Source organism: Pithys albifrons, chromosome 13 (genome assembly GCF_047495875.1).
Source record: "Pithys albifrons albifrons isolate INPA30051 chromosome 13, PitAlb_v1, whole genome shotgun sequence".
Classification (NCBI taxonomy): Eukaryota; Metazoa; Chordata; class Aves; order Passeriformes; family Thamnophilidae; genus Pithys; species Pithys albifrons.
In genome coordinates this window covers 4,972,905-4,991,673 of record NC_092470.1, presented here as the reverse complement: position 1 = coordinate 4,991,673, position 18,769 = coordinate 4,972,905, and the positions used below count along the sequence as shown (strand labels likewise).

The window sequence follows — 18,769 nt, the reverse complement described above, 5'->3', positions numbered from 1 at the left end:
ACACAGGCCAGTGTGATTTATTGTGGTGTCTTTCTTCTTTCTTTTTCCAGCCAGGTGGAGGGGGAGATGCTTGGGGTTCTCTTTACCCTACCTTGCTTCCCCCAGGACCTCCACTCCAGGCTTGATGCAGCCGTGGTGACAATCAGAGGTGGCCAGAGGTGTCCCCGAGCAGGGCTGTGGGTGACACGGCAGTGAGTAACATGCGCCACCAGGTGTCCTCTTTGTACAGCCACACACGATCTGCAGCGTCGGGGCTGGCACCGTCCGTCCTTGGGCCCACGCACACTCAATTGTTAGCGCTCACGCTCACGTGTGAACACACTCATTTGTGCACTCACTCGTGCACACTCACACTCAGTTGTGCACGCACACAGTTGTCCACACTCACACTCATGCACACTCACACTCGCTTGTGCATACCCCTCCCTGCTTGGGTGCACTCACATATGGACAGTCATTTGTGCACACTCACACTCCCTTGTGGACACACTCACTTGTGCACACTCACACTCCCTTGTGGACACACTCCCTTGTGCACACTCACACTGCCTTGTGGACACACTCCCTTGTGCACACTCACACTCTGTTGTATGCACTCACACTCACTGTTGTACACTCAGACTGTTGCACACTCACACCCACGTGTCTTACATCCCTGGTGCCCACCCATGATCCCTCCTGTACCTGAGGGGTACTGTGGCCATGACCAAAGTGTCTGGGTTGCTGTTCAGAGGGAGAGGAGTGGGAAGGGTGGACAGGAGCTCTGGGGGCTTCAGCTGGGTGAAGGTGGACAGGGAAGGTGAAGGTCAGCAGGGAAGAGTGCAGGTGGGTAAGGAAGTGTGAAGTGGAACAGGGAAAGGTAAAGGTGGACAGGGAAGGGTGAGAATCTCCTCCCCAAGAGGAGATGCCAGGCATGGAAAACTGGGAGGATACAGGGAGGAAAAGTGCCTCCCTTATTCTGGGAGCCCACTGGGAACAAGCCATGGCCTGGACACAGCGATGAGCTCTCACTGTTACAGCAGTGGTCCCAAAGGAGCCGGCACGTTGACACAGGGCTTGTCAGCAAATTCACTGCGAGGATCCTCTGGTGGCTGCTCCAGGGTTGTGCGGGGGATCAGCCTCGCCCGAGGGGTGCGGGCGGAGGAGGGCAGAGCCCATCTGTCTGCTGTCACCGGCTTCATCAAAGCCTTGGAAAACAATGACGGAGCCAATGGACTGCGGCAGCAGGATTAGCTGTTTCTCTTGCCCTGAGCTGCCGTAAAGCTCATTCATCTGGCTAGAAAAGGGTCTGTCACTGCGGAGGGAGCAAAGCTGCACCCAACAAGCCTCAAATCCTGGAGAAAATGGTTTGAGAGCTCCCCCAAAGCCTCACCAGCTTTCAACTCCAACAGGAAGCTTCGACACTGGTGCAGACCTCCCTTCCACCCAGAGCCACCCCATAAAAATTCCCCTTCCAGGAAGAATCAGAGTCTCTCTGGGTTTTCTTAGTGCAATAAATAACTTTACTGAATTAAGCGAATCTCCTGAAATGATATATATTATCATGCTGGCTTGATTGGCTGTTATTAATAATGCATTGCTCAATCTAAACCATTCATAAAATGACTCCCCGCCAGCCCTGAGAAAAGTGCTCTGGGACTCAAGAGAGGGGGAAAAAAAGCAAGAAGGAGAAGCATAAATCCTTTCTGGTTATGAAAATGGATTTCTTCCCCCAACAATCATGCAAAACTAATTAGAGCCAAAGGGCTGGTTCCTCTGCGTCGACTGTACCCTGTGAGATCGCTCAGGTCCACTGGCCAGGGTGGGGGAAGTCCAGCACAGAGGAGGATTCACCCCTGTGAGTCTGAGAAAGGTTACCTGAATTACATTTCTAGTAAAAACATCACTTTACTATCACCTGAACAGGTTTTTATCCCATGGAATGTTGAGAGTGAGGACAAAGTGGTCAGGGCTCTTAAATATTTGGAGAAGTGGTGAGGCAAAGCTGAGGGAAGACTTTTCTAGGTGGAAGGAAAAGCAACACTGTCTCTGGCCAGGCAGGTCCTGCAGCGAGGAGGCTCCCACAGTGATGGTTCATGCACTTGCCTGATCTTGGGGGAGTTGGAGAAGCCAGGAGAGCCCAAACTGGAGATTGAAATAAGCAGTGCCCCTGACCAGTGGGAGACATGTCCCTGGAGCTGTGATGGTCAACACCAGCTGTGGACCCAGTCCCCAGGCCAGCCTCCACTTGCCACGTGTTTAGGAGCACAATGAAACTTGGGGTGCCTGGGGCTGAGGTAAGTGAGGTGTGAGAAGAAGTGAGCAGCTCCAGAGCCTGCTCATCCATCCATCTATCCATCCATCCATCCATCCATCCATCCATCCATCCATCCATCCATCCTCCCATCCACCCACTCATCCATCCATCCATCCATCCATTGCTCCCATCCATCCATCCACTCATCCATCTATTTGTCCATCCACCTACACATCTATCTACTCGTTTTTCCACCCCTCCCACTTTCTCTCCCTCCCTTCTTGGAGCTCCCATCTGAGTGGATTGCAGAGCCACCCAAGCGCTGTGGTTACTCCCTGTGCTCAGCTCATGGGAAACTGAGGCACAGGTGACACGAACCCCCTTGTGTCAGCTGGGGAGGGTGAGTGGGAATCTGGGTAGATGGTCTATCCCATGCCGTGCCGCTTTGTGCTCTGGTGCCCTCACATGTGTCTAGGTGAGGGTCTGTCCCTCAGGAGCATGAGGAGGGATGTGTATCCATTCTGTCACACGTGCCTCATTCCTGACCCATTTCTAGCACAACATGAAATGCTCCTGAAATGCTGCCACTGTATCTAGGACACTTGGGTTCCTTCCTCTTGCATGATGGATGAAGGCATCTTGGGAAGAGCTCAGTGGAGTGCTGTGGATAGCAGCCAAACCAGAAAAAAAAAAAGTGTCCTCTCCTCACTGGTCACATCCTTGTGGCATTTTAATCCACTTCCATGCTCCTCAAAGCAAGATTTCCATCCCTGTGTCTCCCACCTGCAGCCATTTGGGAACACCAGCATGGGCTGATCCGTGATCCTGCAACCCCACGGCAGCACAGGCAGCCTGGGATGTGGAATAACCTGGATGAGGAGCAGGGTGGGCCTGTTTGGAGATGCTAAGCCCCCAAGTGCTGCCCCACTGACCACAAGACTCCCTGCCACGGGGCTCAGGAGAGGGTGACAGCCCGCAAGTGTTTGGAGAGTGAGCAAAATGAGCGAAAAATGCCTATAAACCACAACTTCAAATGTCTGATGCTGTAATTCCCTGATTGCTGGTGCTTGGGAGTGCACGGTGAGGGTGAGGACATGCTTTGCTGACGAGCCAGACACAGGGGTGGGATGGGAGTGAGTCACAGCTCAGCCCTGAAGGTGCTGAGAGCACCATGGCCGCTCAAACTCCACTCCAGCGGGAAGGGAGACAGGGAAGTGCTCCCCTGTGGATGTATCCACTGGATTTGGAGCGATGCCTTCCTCCTGTGTGGCCCCTCTGCAGACCCCTGTTCCGAGGTAGACTTGTCCATCTGCTCGGGACAGTCCCCTTGGACCATTCCCAGGGCTTTCCCTAAGGGGTGTCAGTTGAGTTGGGCCAAATCTGTGCCGGGCAGCAGGTGTCAGGCTGGGGGACTTTGGACACGGCTTCTGAGAGGATGGGAGCCGTCATCGAAGATCAGATCTGACATTTTGCTGTCAAGCAGCTTGTGCTCTGTCCCTCCAGTCATCACCCCCTCTCCGCTCCCTCCTCCCGCTTCTCGTCCTTGGAAGAACACGCCCATCCATCCCCGTGGCCTCGGGGCGGGGATGCGGAGCGCGCTCCCGGCGAGGGTGAGGTGGTCGGGCTTTTCCTCTGCCTGCGTGCAAGCAGGGAGGCAGCGAGACCCTCCCTAAGACCCTCGTGAGTCCCTACGCCTGAAGCTCCCCGGGACGTCCCAAGCCCCCGTGGGGAATGTGGAAGGGGCGGTAGTCGCAACTCTAGGCGGGGCCGCTGGCTGTCGCGACAGAGCCGAGTCGGGGACCCATCCGACTCCATACTGAGTCCGCCCCAGCCCCCGCGACAGAGCTCCCGGTGGGGCAAAGATGGAGGGATGCGGGGAGAAGGGAGGGATGGCGGGAGACAGGAATCGATTCCGCTCCCAAAATCAGTGGTTTCTCCATGCGAGGGACACGCCGGGGGGCAGAGGGGGAGAACAGCCCCCCACATGGAGCCGAAACTGCGAGGGAAATAGGGCACTCCTTGCGCCTTTCCAAGGGGCTGAAACCTTCGGAAGGAAGCTGGGAGGGAACGGTCCCGTCTTGGGGACCCACGGCAGCGCTCGTGTGTTTCCCTCACTTCCCATCTCCTTCCCCCGCCGTGTTTAAAAGTGCATTGCAATCAATGAGCGCCGAGCGACGGGACGGGCTGGCACACGCAGCTCATCGCCCGTGGAGATACCGCATGGATCGGGCGTGGGGGGACGGCAGCACCGCCTGGGGACCGGGGACAGGAGGATCCAACTCCGCATCCCCATCCACAAACGCTTCCCAAAGGGCTGCGGCCCCGCGATGTCCCGGGAAGACGGGGGTGAGCCGTGTCCCTCCTCCGCCCCGACGGCGTTCTGGTACCTCCTGGGAGGCTCCGGGGAAGGCAAAACGGCGGAGAGGGGCTCTGGATAACGCCTGCTGCCAAGCGCGCGAGAGTTGTACTGGCTGCTCTGCCGGGTGGGTGTTTATTTTGGTTATTTTATATTTTCGGGGGAGTAAGAGTGTGCCGCGCCCGTCGCGGGAGCGGGCGGCTCCCGTCCCCGCCGCAGGCTGGCGAGCGGCGGCGGTGGGTGGGTGGTGGGATGGGAAAGGGGTGGCGAGGAGGGAGGGGGCAGCCGTGCGGAGGGGGAGGTTGGCAGAAATGCTAATTCCTCCCTTTCGCTCTCGCCTCGGCAGCCCAGTGCCCGCACGGCCCCGCTCCGGCTCACAGCTCAGCACGGAGAGGTGCGGGGGGACGGGTGGGGTCCCCCCGCCCCTCACCGTCGTGTCCAGGCTGGAGGAGACTCCTCTGTGCCACAGGGACGGGGGCCGGGAGGAGGATGCGGAGGGCCGGTAACGGCGAGGAGAAGGGCTGCGTGTTGCTTAATAGCACTTAGGAGCGGGTAAGGTGCGGGGTCACCCCCGGTGCGGTGCGGGAAGGGGGGGACAAGGGCGAAAAGGGGGTTAGGGAAAGAGGAAAATAGAGAAGGAGAGAACTAGGGAGAGACGGAGATGGGAGGGAGAAAAGTGGGGACAGGAAAGATGAAAGAAAGGAAGTAAAAAGAAAAGCGAAAGAAATAAACGAAAAAGGATAAATTAAAGCAGAGAGGAATGAAAACGAGATTTAATTTTTTGAGGGACTAGGAGAAGGAAAAGCCAAATCAAGACGAAAAAAGGAGAGCGAGAAGGGTGGGAAGAGCTGGACGGGAAAGGGAGGAAAACGAGCGAGAAGGGGAAGAGGGGATGAGCACGAGCGAGGGGCGAGGGGGCGGCAGCCGGGGGGAGCCGGGTGGGGAGCCGGGTGCAGACAATGGGGCGCGGCCCCGCCGCCGCCTCTCGCCGGGCGGGGACCGGGGCCGGGAGCGGGGCGGGGACAAGGGGCGGCAGCCCTGAGACCCCCTGTGTCCCTTGGCAGGGGAGATGGCCCCGCTGCTGGCCCTGTGGCTGGTGGCTCTGCTCGGCTTGGCCCGGGCGTGCCCCGAGCCCTGCGCTTGCGTGGACAAGTACGCGCACCAGTTCGCCGACTGCGCCTACAAGGATCTCCAAGTGGTGCCCACGGGTTTGCCTTCCAATGTGACAACCCTCAGCCTCTCGGCCAACAAGATCACCTCGCTGCAGCGGCGCTCCTTTGTGGAGGTGACCCAGGTCACCTCCCTCTGGTTGGCTCACAACGAGATCCGCTCCATTGAGCCCGGTGCCTTCGCCATCCTGGTGCAGCTGAAAAACCTCGACATCAGCCACAACCAGATCGTGGACTTCCCCTGGCAGGACCTCTACAACCTCAGCGCTCTCCAGCTGCTCAAGATGAACAATAACCACATGGCTCTGGTGCCTCAGGGAGCTTTCCACACCCTGAAGGACCTCCGGTCCCTCCGCATCAACAACAACAAATTCACCACCCTTGCCGAGGGGATCTTTGACTCGCTCAGTTCCCTCTCCCACCTGCAGATCTACAACAACCCCTTTGAGTGTTCCTGCAAACTCCAGTGGTTGAAGAAATGGATGGACAGCACACTCATCTCCATCCCTGAGAAGGACTCCATCACTTGTGCCCTCCCAGAGCAACTCCAAGGAGTGCCAGTGGGGAAGATCCCAGATGTGCAGTGCACCTCACCTACGGTGCAGCTCACCTATTACCCCAACCTGGACACCACTGAGCTCTTTGATGGTTTCACCCTGACACTACACTGTGCTGTGACGGGCACCCCACCGCCCGAAGTGAGCTGGAAGATCCGCACCTCCAGCCAAACCCTGGAGCTCAATGGAAACCCGAAGGAGACCGCTGGGAAGGACCAGTCCAAACAGGACGCCGAGCGCTTCTTGGTCTTCAAGAATGGCACATTGGTGATTCCCCATCTGAGCAAGAGGGAAGAAGGCACCTACACCTGCCTGGCCACCAATGAAATGGGGAGCAACCAGACCTCAGTCAACGTGGCTGTGGCGGGCACCCAAAAATACCCACTGCAGCCTGGGAGAGACCCACTGGCAGGTAAAACACAGCTGGGTGACAAGAAGTCTGGGGCCAAGGGAGCGAAGAACAGTGTGCTCACACCAGATGAGAGGAACAAACCCCTTGGTCCTACCTGGCAGAGCCAACCATCCTTGGTAGCTGGAACAGAGTCCACAGGAGAAGGGCAAATCCCTTTCCAGCTGCCACCCTTTGAGAAAAAGTGTGGCTCCACACAAACCAGCAAGTACATCTCCAATCACGCCTTCAACCAGAGTGGTGACTTCAAGCAGCACACGTTTGACCTGGGGGTGATTGCTCTGGATGTGTCAGAGCGTGATGCCCGAGTGCAGCTCACACCCACCTACATGCAGCCTGAGAAGGTCCACCTCAGGATGCTCTACCTGTGCCAGCAGAGCAGCGAGGGCCATACCTTGGTCCAGTGGTCAAAGATCGAAGAAGGGGTGAACTCATACTGGTTCCAGGGCTTGAACCCCGGCACCAACTATTCCGTGTGCCTCACCTACCTTGGGGAGGACTGCCAGGTCCAAGTGGTCTTCACCACCAAAAAAGAGATCCCCTCGCTCATCATCATTGTGGTGGTGAGCATCTTCTTGCTGGTGCTGGCCACCTTACCTCTGATGGGGGCCACGTGGTGTCACCTCCTCTCCAAGTACCAAGGGAAGACCTACAAGCTCATCATGAAGGCCCAGAACCCGGACCAGATGGAGAAGCACATGGCTGCTGACTTCGACCCCCGTGTCTCCTACCTGGAGTCCGAGAAGAACTACAATCCCAGCGAGGTAGGGGAAGCAGAGGTAGAGGAAGAAGAGGAGGAGGAAGAGGAGGAGGAACAAGGAGGCAGGTGGAGGAGGAGGAGAGAAGACGAAGGGGCTCCGGAGCTGGAACGAGAGGAGAGCGTTGCAGCCAGCTCCATGGCAGAGTCACAATCCAAAGCCAACGGCGAGGAGTTCGAGGTGCGCTCTGAGTACAGTGATAAGCTGCCGCTGGGCGCCGAGGCCGTCACCATCTCCCAGGAGATCAACGGCAACTACCGGCAGCGGCCCCGCTGAGCCTCCCTGCACCCCCTCCATTCCCCACCTCGGTCTCCACCTCCCCCTCGGTCCCCTCCCCCCGGTCTTCCCGAGGCATCGCCGCTGTTTTTCCTCCGAGGAAAGACCGGACCATCCGCAGTGATTCCCGTCTGATCCTCCTTCTCCTCTTCCTCGTCCCTCAGACGGCAGGACCACGGGGATACTCAGTGCCGGCGGGACTCATCTCCTACGATTTCGTTTCCATTTCGGGTACCGGCAGTCCTTTCTCGTGGCTTGGCGACAACAACGATTCCCGGTCCCCCGGCCGCCTCTGCCCTCCGCTCTCCCTGTATTTTCTTTTCCCTTAGAGGAAAAAAACGAAAAAAGAGAAAAAACGGGTAAAAGAAAAAAAAACCCGACTTCCCAAAACCTTTTTTTCTGGAATTGGTTCAGTGGACGGCATGTCCCCACCGCTCCTCGGTCCGGTCCCGCCGCTCCCTTGCTCCCTGGTGAGTCCCTTCTTCTCCCCGGTCCGGTCCTGCCGCTCCTCAGTCTGGCCCCGCGGACCCCGCGTTAGAACTCCGCTGCAACTCGGAGCGGTCCCCGCCTCTCCTCGGCGTTACCCTCTCCGCGCTGCTTCCCGGTGGATGCTCGGCGAGCCTCGGTCCGGTCCCAGACGCCCCCCAGCACTCCGGTGCATCCCAGTTTTCCCCTGTGGACACCGGTAGGTGCCGAGGTTTCCTGGTCCCTGCCGCTTCCCGACGGTGCTCTCTGTTCCCCGGTGGGTCCTGGGGCTCCCCGGTTTCTACCGCTCCTGGAAGGTGCTTTCCTTTTCCCGGCGGATACCGGAGCTCCCCGCTCCCCGCAACTCCCGGAGGTGCTCTCCGTCCCCCGGTGGGTCCCGGAGCTCCCTGGTCCCCGCAGCTCCCGGAGGTGCTCTCCGTCCCCCGGTGGGTCCCGAGGCTCCCCGTGCTCCCCCCGTTCAGCACTCGGAGAGACCGGACAGCTCCGCGCCCCCCGCCCACACCCCGAGGTGGCGGAGGCGTCCCGATCCCCCCTCCCCAGTCCCATCCCCGGTCCCGGCGGGGCCCCTCGATGTGTTTTGGGTAGAGTAGCCTTGTAGCCAAGTGTCTGTGCCGTAGATGCGCCCGCGCTGCTGGCGGGCGGGCGGGCGGGGGCCGGGTCTCGGGAGGAGACGGGTCGCCGCCGCCGCCACCCTCAGCCCCGCTTTCCGGGAGCCCCGGCGCCGGTGAGAGCAGCGGGCGCCTTTCTACGAGCTTCTGTCTGTGAAAGAGTCAATAAAAGGGATTGAAAGTGGAGCCGGGTCTGTGCTCGATGGGGACGAGGGGGAGGTCGCGCCCGGTGCCCCCCGTGTTGCTGTCGGTACAGCCCAGCACGGCCGAGGGGACACCAAGGAGGTGGCAGATGGCGCAGAGACGCATCGCCACAGCTACCGGCAAAGCACCTACATACATTATATATATGTATTTCTATCCGCAAACCATGCATACATGCAGGATTCATGTTATATAAATTCACACACATGATATGTATGTGGGTACTCACACTATTTATACACGTCTGTGCTGCACACACTCATTTTATACATCCACACACTATGCACAAGCACGAATAATTATTGTAATAACTCTATTAGGTCTTTACACACTCTACATGCTTTTTATGTACTCAGTGTCTACACACAATACACATATAAGTAATTACAGCGTATGTAGGAAAATATAATAACCCAAATATATTATATGCGATGTAGACACTGTCTATAAATTCATTATACAGAAAAATTCAAATACTATTTTCCCCTGGCAGGTACATATCAATTCTCATACACTTTATGCATACACATGGAGTAAAAATACATTATATATATAATTTATATAAGCTCTGTGTATCTATGCATGTGAAATAAGTGTTCTCAATGTATGTACAAATACATGCTGAACACCCACACTGCCCGTGTATACACAAGTTCGTTCTCCCAACGCTTGTCTCCCTGCACCTTGTTGGGCAAGGTTAGTGTCACCCTGGTCCCCAAGCACTCCCAGCCTGGAGACTGGCGGTCCTTCAAAGGTGCCTGGTGGATTTATGCCCCCCATCTCATCCAGCTGATGATTTTAGTCCGTAATTACACAGCCAAGATTTAAGGCTGCCTTTGATTGCTTTTCTTATCTGGAGCTACAAAGCCACATGCCCTCCTGGTGTCCCTGCTTGAGAGGTGGCGTTCTGCCATCATGTGGGGGCGGTCATTCAACCACCAGCACCCACGGGTGGCCCCTGAGGTCCCACTGATGTCCCACTCACACTCCCCAAAATCAACCTCCGTAACCCAGCAGATCCCAAACCGGAGAAAACACTCCTTTCTCCATCCTCCTGTTTTAAACTCCGGCCTCTGCATTTTTCTCCTATGACAGGGGGCGTGGGGGAGGCAGACAAAGCAGGTCAGCGAGCAAAGATACAGTGGGCAGGGGGTTCTGACCCAAATCCCCCAAATCCTGAGAATTCAAGGCTGCTCTGCAGCAGCCCAGGTGTTTGCTGCAGCTTTGAAAAGCCGGTGCCAAGCAGAGACTCCCCCTTGTAGACAAATCCCCTCCTGTGAATACACTTATAATTGAGTTTCATGCATAGAAACATAGAAGGAATAGAAAAAGAATAATCATTTCTTCCTCCCTTTAATTAGAGAATAATAGATTTCCCCACCTAACATATCTACAGGGAATCTTGGTGCTGGTTTATGCCGAGATTTGCTCCTTTTCAGGAGGGCTCTAATTAGCACCCGGTGCCTAAAGGCACAGAAAGTGTTCAGGGATGGAGCTCTGCATCCGCGAGGGGGTTGGAAAGGGTTTCTCCTAGAAAAGGGTTTCTCCTGGAAAGGGTTAAAGCATCCCGGCTGGATGGTCCAGCCCTTCCTAAAACACTTAACCCTTCTGCAGATCCTGCCCACCAGCCCGGGATTGAGTGGGAAGTGCCCGCGCATGATGCTGACAAGCTCACACCCACACAGCCCGGGCTGTCACACACATGATGCCACCTAAACTGTGGGAAGGTGTCTGGCACCCTTCTTCCAGGACAGCCCCAAAATAAAGAAGCTGTCACACCACACCCTCCCTTCCCAAATTATCCCTTATCCCAGATAAAAAAGATGTTGTGCCTTGGTGGGTTTACAGGTGCAGTTTGGGGCCCCCGCGGGAATGGTCAGAGCAGCATCTTGCACCTGCCGTGTGGGCTGAATTAGAGTTCACCCTCTGTATAACCCCTGTCCTGCATCCCCCACTGGTCCAAAGCCCCCGTACCCTTCCGGGTGGGTTCTGAAGGTGTTCGGGGATTGATGGATCATTTACCTGTGCCTTGCTCTGGAGTGATGGGCACGGCCAAAATCAAGCCCAGGGATTCACGAAGCGTCCCCTGTGCTCGCCTTGTCTCTGAGAGCATCACAACCAAGGGAGGCAGCGATAGCCCCACCAAATGCCTTGCAAAACAGGTACTGACCCCACGCAGAGAAAATCCCTAGATTTCCTGGCGTGCCAGCACAACCCCTGGGCAGCAGCCACGCTGTGAGTCCGCCCGATGAACTGCTCTAGATTCAAAACAATCACCTTCTGCCTTGCACAGCACTATTTTTACCCCCGAGCCTGTTCGCAGCGCGGCCTCAGCCCTCAGCCACGGCTGCGTCAGCACAAGTGTGAAGACAGGGAAGCTGTGGCTGCAATACACGGAGGTGAAGCTCTCCCAGGGGGATCCAGCTCCCCCTCGCTCCGCCTTCATCTTCCTCACGGTCTTTTACAAAGGGTTGCTTCAGAATGGAGGTCCTTGCTCCTCTGTAGACGCCCCGGTGTTTCCACACATTGCTCCAACCCCAACCTCACAGCAGGGAGGTTTCCTACTGGAGATGCCCCAGTTTGGCGAGTATGGGAGGGTGGGGAGCAAGGACCCGCTCAGCATCCCTGCCCTGGATGCCCACCCCTGCCCGACTGGTCCTGCCAGGCTGGAGGAAGGAGTCTGCAGGATGAAATCCCACCATCTGCTTTTAAAAGCTTTTATCAACAATTTATTCCAGGGCCAAGGACATGACACTGGGTAACAACTCCAGGTGACCTCCCTGTACCTCGACAGCTTCAGGTGATATTCTGGTACCTCAACATCTTGTTCTCCTTCCTCCTGCCCCCAGTGCAGCCTCTGAGCATCCACCATTCTCCTTTCCACCCTACTTTGGCCCCCCACTGCCTCAGCAGTGTCATCCTGCCACCCCCAAGCCCCCAGAGCTCTTCACGCCCCTCAGAGACAACTCACCAGCCACCTCATGTCCTCCAGAAGCCACTTGCTCTCTGCCCTGTCCCCCAGATGTGCCCTGAAAGGGGTGGGAAAGGATGGACCTCGAGATATGGGAATGGGGAGCACAGGTTTTAGAAGAAAAGAGATTTGGGGGGCAGAGGAATGGAGGGTGGAAAGGTTTGGTGGGCAGAGAACTGGGGGCAGAGGGGGCCGGGCTCCGACAGCAGCCCCCGGGGGAGGCGGGCGGGTGGAGGAAGGGCCCCCGCAGCCAGGAGTGGGTCGGTGCCATAGAAAACAAAAAGGGCCCGGGGGACGGGGAGGGGAGGAGAAGCCCGACGAGGGCCGAGGGAACCGGCGGTCCCGTTTTTCCCCACTCCAGAGGAGCGAGGGCGACCGGGCTCCAGTCCCGCGAAACTGCCGGTGACGGGGCAGGGGGGACGGGAAGGGGAGCGGCGGCCGGGAAGCGGCAGGGCCGGGGAGAACGGGCTGGCCGGGCCGGAGAGGGAGGGAAGGAAGGAGGGAGGGAGGGCGGTTATTCACGGCTCTGGTATGCGGCGTGCGGGCCCTGCTCACATCGCCCCGGCGCTGCCTCCGCCGGCCCCGGCCGCGGGCAGCGAGAGGCGGCGGGGAGAGGTAACTGCGCTCCGGGGATACTGGCGGGGTTGGGGGGGAGGGACGGGAGGGAGCCGGAGTGAAGGTGCTCTAGAACCTATAAAGATGCAGGACCCCCCGCTCGGTTCATCCCCCCAGTGCTGCGCCCCCAGCCCTGCTGTCCCTCATGCCGCAGGGTGATGGGGATCTGCCCTTAGTTGTGCAGCTTGGACTGAGACAGATACGGGACACCCCTAAATTGCACCAAGGAAAGGCTTTGAATACATCAGCCAAAGATAACCTGCCCCCCCTGTTCCCCTCCATCCCCCAAAAAACTATCGGGGCTCCTTCCTATCCCTTGAACCCCATGACTGGGGTGTTCTATCCCTGCAGGGTCCTCCCTTTCTGCGTCTGTCCTGTCCCTCCCTCTCAGTTGTGCATGTCTTATTAAGCCTCTCCATTACCAATAAAACGTCCCCCCCTCCTGCTTTAAATGACAGGGTTGGGAACTGGAAAGAGCAGTAAAATTTGCCTACAAGGCAGAGACAAAGGGGTCTGGCTGCCAGCTCCACGCAGAGCTGCAGTTAACCTCTTCCCTGGTGGGACTCAGCCTCCAGAGGCCGGGAAGGAGCGTGCACCATCCCCTTTGCAAGACATGAGGGAGGGGACTAAGGAGTTAGCTCAGAAATATTTCACTCTGAAGACTTCCAGCAGCGAGGGACCCCACTCTCCCTTGCTAAGAAAAAGCACTTGAGAAGCTGGTTTTTTTCCATGGCACAGAAAAAACACAAAGACAGGGGGTTGGTTTGAGGTCTGAGAGGCTGCTGAAAATCCCAACAGCTCGATGGTTTAGGGGAAAGCTGGTTGTGAAAGAGCTGTGGTTGCTCTGTTTCTCCTAATTCCAGCCTCAGCAGGGTGAACTCTGAACCCTGTGGAAACAGCATTGTGGGCATGGTATTTCATCAAAGATCAAGAAAAGACATTTTCTGGTGGGGGAATAAAAGGTTTTAGGGGGAAGTTCCCCACTCATGCTGTAGTTGAAAGCTCTGCTTTTGGTGAGGAAACGTCTCCTTCAGATAAGGAAATATTTCAAACAGTCTTTTCCAGCCAAAATTCTGGGGATAATCACATGGATGCTTTGTTCTTCTATGCTTCCTCTTAGTATTTGGCAAGAAAAAGCAGATCCCCATCTAGGCTAGGCCCATCCCATTCATTGACCTTTTCTCTGTTCCCAGGGAGAAGGATGAGGTCCCTGCTCTGCTGCCTGGTCCTGGCTACACTCCTGGGGCCCTGCCTGGCCTGTCCCAGCCCCTGCTCCTGCTCGACCAAGAAGAATGGGCGTCTGTTGGCTGAGTGTGCCTACAAGGACCTCCAGGAGGTACCTGAGGGGTTGTCTTCCAATGTGAGCATCCTCACCTTGTCGGCCAACAGGATTAGCTGGTTGGGGCAGGGCTCCTTTGCTGAGGTTCCAGAAGTGCAGTCACTGTGGTTGGGCTACAACCAGATTGGGCTGGTGGAACCAGGGGCTTTTGCCTTGTTAGTGCACCTGAAGAACCTGGACCTGAGCCACAACAAGATTGCAGATTTCCCCTGGCAGGACCTCCACAACATCAGCGGTCTGCAGATCCTGAAGATGAACAACAACCGCCTGGCCGGGCTGTCCCGGGATGCTTTCCACTCCTTGAAGGACCTGCGCTCCCTCTGGCTCAACGACAATGAATTGACCACCTTGGCTGAGGGCACCTTTGACAACCTGCCCTCCCTGTCCCAGCTGCAGATCTTCAACAACCCCTTCAACTGCTCCTGTAAAGTCTTCTGGCTGAAGAAGTGGACTGAGCGCACCTCTGTCTCCATCACCAAGGGAGGATCTACCCTGTGCGTGGCTCCCGCCAAGCTGAAGGGCCGGGCAGTAACAGATATCCCTGACCACCACTGCATTGCCCCCTCTGTGCAGCTCACCTACCTCTCCAACCTGGACAACACAATCATGTATGACGGCCTGACGCTGACCCTGCACTGCAGCGTGGCGGGCAGCCCCCCGCCGGAGATCCGGTGGAAGATCCAGACCTCCAGCCGCCGCATCGAGATCAACGGGCCCAACGTGGCACGGGATGGAAATGTCAAGCAGAGCCAAGAGCACTTCTTGGTCTTCAAGAACGGCACAATGGCCATCCCCAACTTCAGCAAGGAGGATGAAGGCACCTACACCTGCCTCGCTGTCAACGACGTGGGCACACGGGATGTCTCGGTCAATGTGGCTTTGGCTGGGTCAGAGAATCCAGCTGAAGACCTGCTCCGAGATGACCCCCAAGCTGGCCACTTCGGGGGGAGGAGCTGCTACAAGGATGTTGAAATGGATCCCTCGGGTGTTGGAGAAAAGCTGGTGATCGTTTACCACATGCCAAGGGAGTCGAAGAGCGGAGCTGGAGAAGCCCTGCCCCAGGTCCACCTGGGGACCCTCCTGCTGGCTTTGGGCATCCTGCTCTGCTGTTAAAGGGAGGAGGAGCAAGTGGTGCCTCGGGGGTTCACCCTCTTTCTGTAGCATTTATCTTCAAGTAGTGCCATGCCTTTGCTGAGCTTCTGGGAACTGTGAGCAGTCAGGAGTCAAAGGGGACCAAGACCCAGGCCCAGGGCTGGTAGTTCAACCCCTCCTTAGGTGGGGTTCAGGGCTGAGCTCTGTTAGTTGAGGGCTTCAAACAAGTTTGGGTGATGTCAAGCAGATCCACACCTGCTGCCACTTTCTGGGTGTCCAAATCTGACACCTCCCACTAAGATCAAAGTGTGGCTGCAGGATTAAAGTCCACCCTCACCAAAGTGACCATCATCCAACCCCAGAGCCCACCAGGAGCCCCCCTCCACCTGCAGTATCCAGATGTGACCAGGAAGGGGATCCAAGGATAACATCCCTTCCATGACCAGCAGCTGGGCCCTTGACCAGCCAGGTGCACCCTTCCCACCACCAACCTCACCTGAAACAGAAGGACAAGTTTGAGAATGGAGAAATAGCCTGGGAATGGGGTTCTGGGATCCCAGGAGGTGTGGCTCTGAGGAACAGAGATGTGATGGTGCTTTGTAGGCAGGATGGGCACAGTAGGACATGTTGGATGGAGCCATGGGCTTGGATCAGGCCATGTTTTGGAGCAGGAGAAGATCTGCCACAGGCTTAATCCCTGAAGGAACACAAAGGGCTCCAGCTGGGTGAGTGCTGGGAGCATCCAAAGTGCCTGTACCTTCTCTGAATGTCACAGGATTTCCAGCTCCCTGCCCTGTCACCACTGAAACCTGTGGTCCAAAACACTCGTCTGGGCTGGACCCACCGAGCTGCCCAGCTCCAGCTCCAATCCTGGCAGGGAGGGCTGAGCTCTAAGAGACCCAAATAATTCCCCAGTGCTCTTCTCTGACAGGATGCCAAGCAGGGGCTGCATGATGGAGTGGGAGGAAGAAAGATCGGGAAAACCCAGACTACAGAGAGAGAAGCTGAGCTGACCTATAAGCCATAAACACACTCCTTAAGTGCTTTAGCATTCCCATGCGGGACATATATACCTTACACAGCTGTCCCAGGGTGCTGGAGAACCCTTTATCTCATGGTGGAGGGATTGGGCATCCCCATCTACCCCACCTCCAGGTACAGGTGGTCCAGCTTTTACACCATCTGTGGGAGGTGGATGGACCCCCTGCAGCCCCCTCACCTTATAACCAGACCTGTATGGACAGCAATAAATACCTTGTTTTGTTTTTTAAACAAGCTGGTGTGTGCTGCCTCTGTTCACCCTCAAATTCCCCAGACTCATCAGCATCTGGGCTACCACAGCTCAACACCAACCCTCTTAGATCAAAGGGCCCCTTCTTTCCCCCCCCCCAGCTCCTCCAAATCCCTCCCTGTGCTGCAGCATGTCTGCAGCTCCCTCCAAAACCTCCCCATCTCCCCATCCCATAATATCCCCCAGCTCCCCCAAAGCCCTCCCTTTGCCTTTGCATCCCCACCAGCTACTCTCAAATCCTCCCTGTGCTGTAGCATCCCCCACCCAGGTCCCCCTGCACTATATTATCCCTTGCAGCTCCCCCAAATCCCTCCCTGCACTGCAGCATCCCCTGCAGCTCCCCCAAATCTCTCCCTGCACTGCAGCATCCCCTGCAGCTCCCCCAAACCCCTCCATGCACTGTAGATGCTCTGCAGCTCCCCCAAACCCCTCCATGCACTGTAGATGCTCTGCAGCTCCCCCAAATCCCTCCATGCACTGTGTTATCCCCCCACCATGGCCCAGGAGGGAGGAGGCATTTTTGGATACCCCCAAATCCCCCCATCCCTGCCTGTAGCAAGCTCAGGAAGGCAGCCACACCAAGATCAGCTGGAAAACAGCTATCCCAGAGCCTCAAGCCTCCACACAAGCTCTCCAGCCCCAAAATTCCTTATCCAGAAAACCTGCAGGGTAAGGAAAGGGGCAGCTGAGGAACTGCCATTTGCCAACACAGCCCCATATGGTGCCAACATCTCCATGGGTGTCCTGAGGCAGAAACATCCCAGAACCAGCCAGGACTCCTTGCAAAAGTGAATACAAACAATCAGGAGCATATTTTTCCCATTACAGGATGAAAAACAATGTGGTCCCAACAAGAGTTTTGGTTTCATTTCATACGATACAACTTTTAACATCAGTTTTATCCCAGCTGACATCCTCCTTTCCCAGCTTGCCTGGGAATAGTGTGGTACAGGAGTTTCCTGCAGTCTTAGATGGGAACAGGGTTTGGAGTCTGGCATAAGGATAAAAAAACCCAAACAAATACAAGCTCTCAGTAGTCCTGAGACATGCCTGGAAGTCTCTGCCTGTCTCACAAAGCTGCTGCTCCCCGTAGCTTTGTTGTTCTGCCACCAAAAAGGTGAATTCCTCCACCGTGGCCAGGTTTACTCATAGATTTTATAGCAAATGGTTAGTGATATTAAACATGAGTCATTCCTGCCAAACAGGGCCCCATGCCATGGCACACCTGGATTGGATGCTGCAGGTGGTATCACACCTGGCATCACCACAGGCCCACCATGGCCATGGTGCGAGTCTGGGGTAACACAGCCCTGAATTTCCATTCCTCACACAGACACTTTTTCCTTAAGGGCCGTTTGCAACTGGATCAGCTCCCTGAACCACCTCAGTGTCCACTCAGGGGTTGGGAGGGGAGGGATGTGTGGATGCAGAGGGGCAGAGCTACCCCATGGCCATGGCGATGTCGGGGGGTTGAGAGATGAGGTGTGAAGACACCATGAAGAAGAAAAGCTCAGTTCCCCCTCAGGGGCACTGTTTATGTCCAGGAAAACAAGCAAATCCATGGAGCCACCTCCTGTCTTCCTCCCGGGGCTGTCATCTCTCACCACGGCCCCAGCCAAGGCATCTCCGGGACGCCTGGGGCAGGGCTGTGTAAACAGACGCTGAAATCCAGCTCCACCCATAGCCCAGAGCTGCCAAAGATTTTAGGGATTACCGAGGCTGTCTTCAGTGCCTGGGAGGCTGGAGGTGGGTTGGGATGGGCTGCAAGGGAAAGGAGCTTTAGGGACACAAAGGACACCCAGCACCCCTCTCTCCCATGCTCTGCCCTGCAAACCAGGCACGCACACCGAAAATCCCAGAACTGGGACCGTGGCAGGAACAGAACCTTGGGCTCCTGCTGTCTTAAAAAGAAACCAACCCAGACCTGCCTCCGGTGGCACTGCTGTCACCCAGTTTGGTGACATTGTGCTTGGTGCCAGACAGTGATCAAATGCGATTACTTTAATCATGTTTGATTAGTGGGCAGCAGAAGCGACAGCATTTCCAGCATCCAAGCACACTGGGTGGCACCTGCAGGCAGCAGATGAAGGCAGGGCCCCCCTGTCTTCCCTGGGATAGAGAGGAGGGGGCTCAGACTGCTGTGGAAAGGGATGGTTCCCACCCAGGCACTGTGGGAAGATCCCAGGACACTCCAGGGAACCCTGAAGCACAAGGCTCAATGTCACTCCTCCCAAAACACACTGACGGTGCTGCAAACATCCCAGCAAGGGGGAACGGGGTCCTTGGAAGCCTGTGGAGAGCAGGTCTGCCCTTTCCAAGCAGATCCCGGGGACAAGGGGATGGTCCAGCTGCCCTCAGTGCAGGGTGGGCTGCAAAGGCTGTTTTAGCAAGGCTGAGTTGTT

At 56.5% G+C, this 18,769-nt stretch overlaps 2 protein-coding genes across 5 annotated transcripts; both read left to right on the top strand.

Annotated features, from left to right (window-relative positions):
• The first annotated feature begins 4,950 nt into the window (after positions 1–4,950).
• ISLR2 (immunoglobulin superfamily containing leucine rich repeat 2) lies at positions 4,951–9,013 on the top strand. 3 transcript variants are annotated; one of them, XM_071568764.1, is made up of 3 exons: positions 4,951–5,144; positions 5,657–7,665; positions 7,926–9,013. In XM_071568764.1, the coding sequence occupies exons 2-3, from the start codon at positions 5,662–5,664 to the stop codon at positions 8,088–8,090; spliced, it is 2,169 nt and encodes a 722-aa protein (XP_071424865.1). In that variant the 5' UTR covers positions 4,951–5,144; positions 5,657–5,661; the 3' UTR covers positions 8,091–9,013. The 3 variants fall into 3 exon arrangements, with proteins under 3 accessions (XP_071424865.1, XP_071424867.1, XP_071424866.1); XM_071568766.1 differs by having other exon boundaries at positions 5,657–8,003; XM_071568765.1 differs by lacking the exon at positions 4,951–5,144 and having other exon boundaries at positions 5,561–7,665.
• Positions 9,014–12,319: 3,306 nt separating this feature from the next.
• On the top strand, positions 12,320–16,345 carry ISLR (immunoglobulin superfamily containing leucine rich repeat). 2 transcript variants are annotated; one of them, XM_071568320.1, is made up of 2 exons: positions 12,320–12,432; positions 13,839–16,345. In XM_071568320.1, the coding sequence occupies exon 2, from the start codon at positions 13,847–13,849 to the stop codon at positions 15,095–15,097; it is 1,251 nt and encodes a 416-aa protein (XP_071424421.1). In that variant the 5' UTR covers positions 12,320–12,432; positions 13,839–13,846; the 3' UTR covers positions 15,098–16,345. The 2 variants fall into 2 exon arrangements, with proteins under 2 accessions (XP_071424421.1, XP_071424422.1); XM_071568321.1 differs by lacking the exon at positions 12,320–12,432 and adding an exon at positions 12,565–12,645.
• The last annotated feature ends 2,424 nt before the right edge of the window (positions 16,346–18,769 follow it).

Bases quoted from the DNA above. Each gene is read 5' to 3' on its own strand.
- ISLR (XM_071568320.1), top strand. From the start codon at position 13,847: ATGAGGTCCCTGCTCTGCTGCCTGGTCCTGGCTACACTCCTGGGGCCC.
- ISLR2 (XM_071568764.1), top strand. From the start codon at position 5,662: ATGGCCCCGCTGCTGGCCCTGTGGCTGGTGGCTCTGCTCGGCTTGGCC. The intron at 7,666-7,925 runs GTGCGCTCTGAG...CTCGTCCCTCAG, and splicing joins CCAACGGCGAGGAGTTCGAG to ACGGCAGGACCACGGGGATA.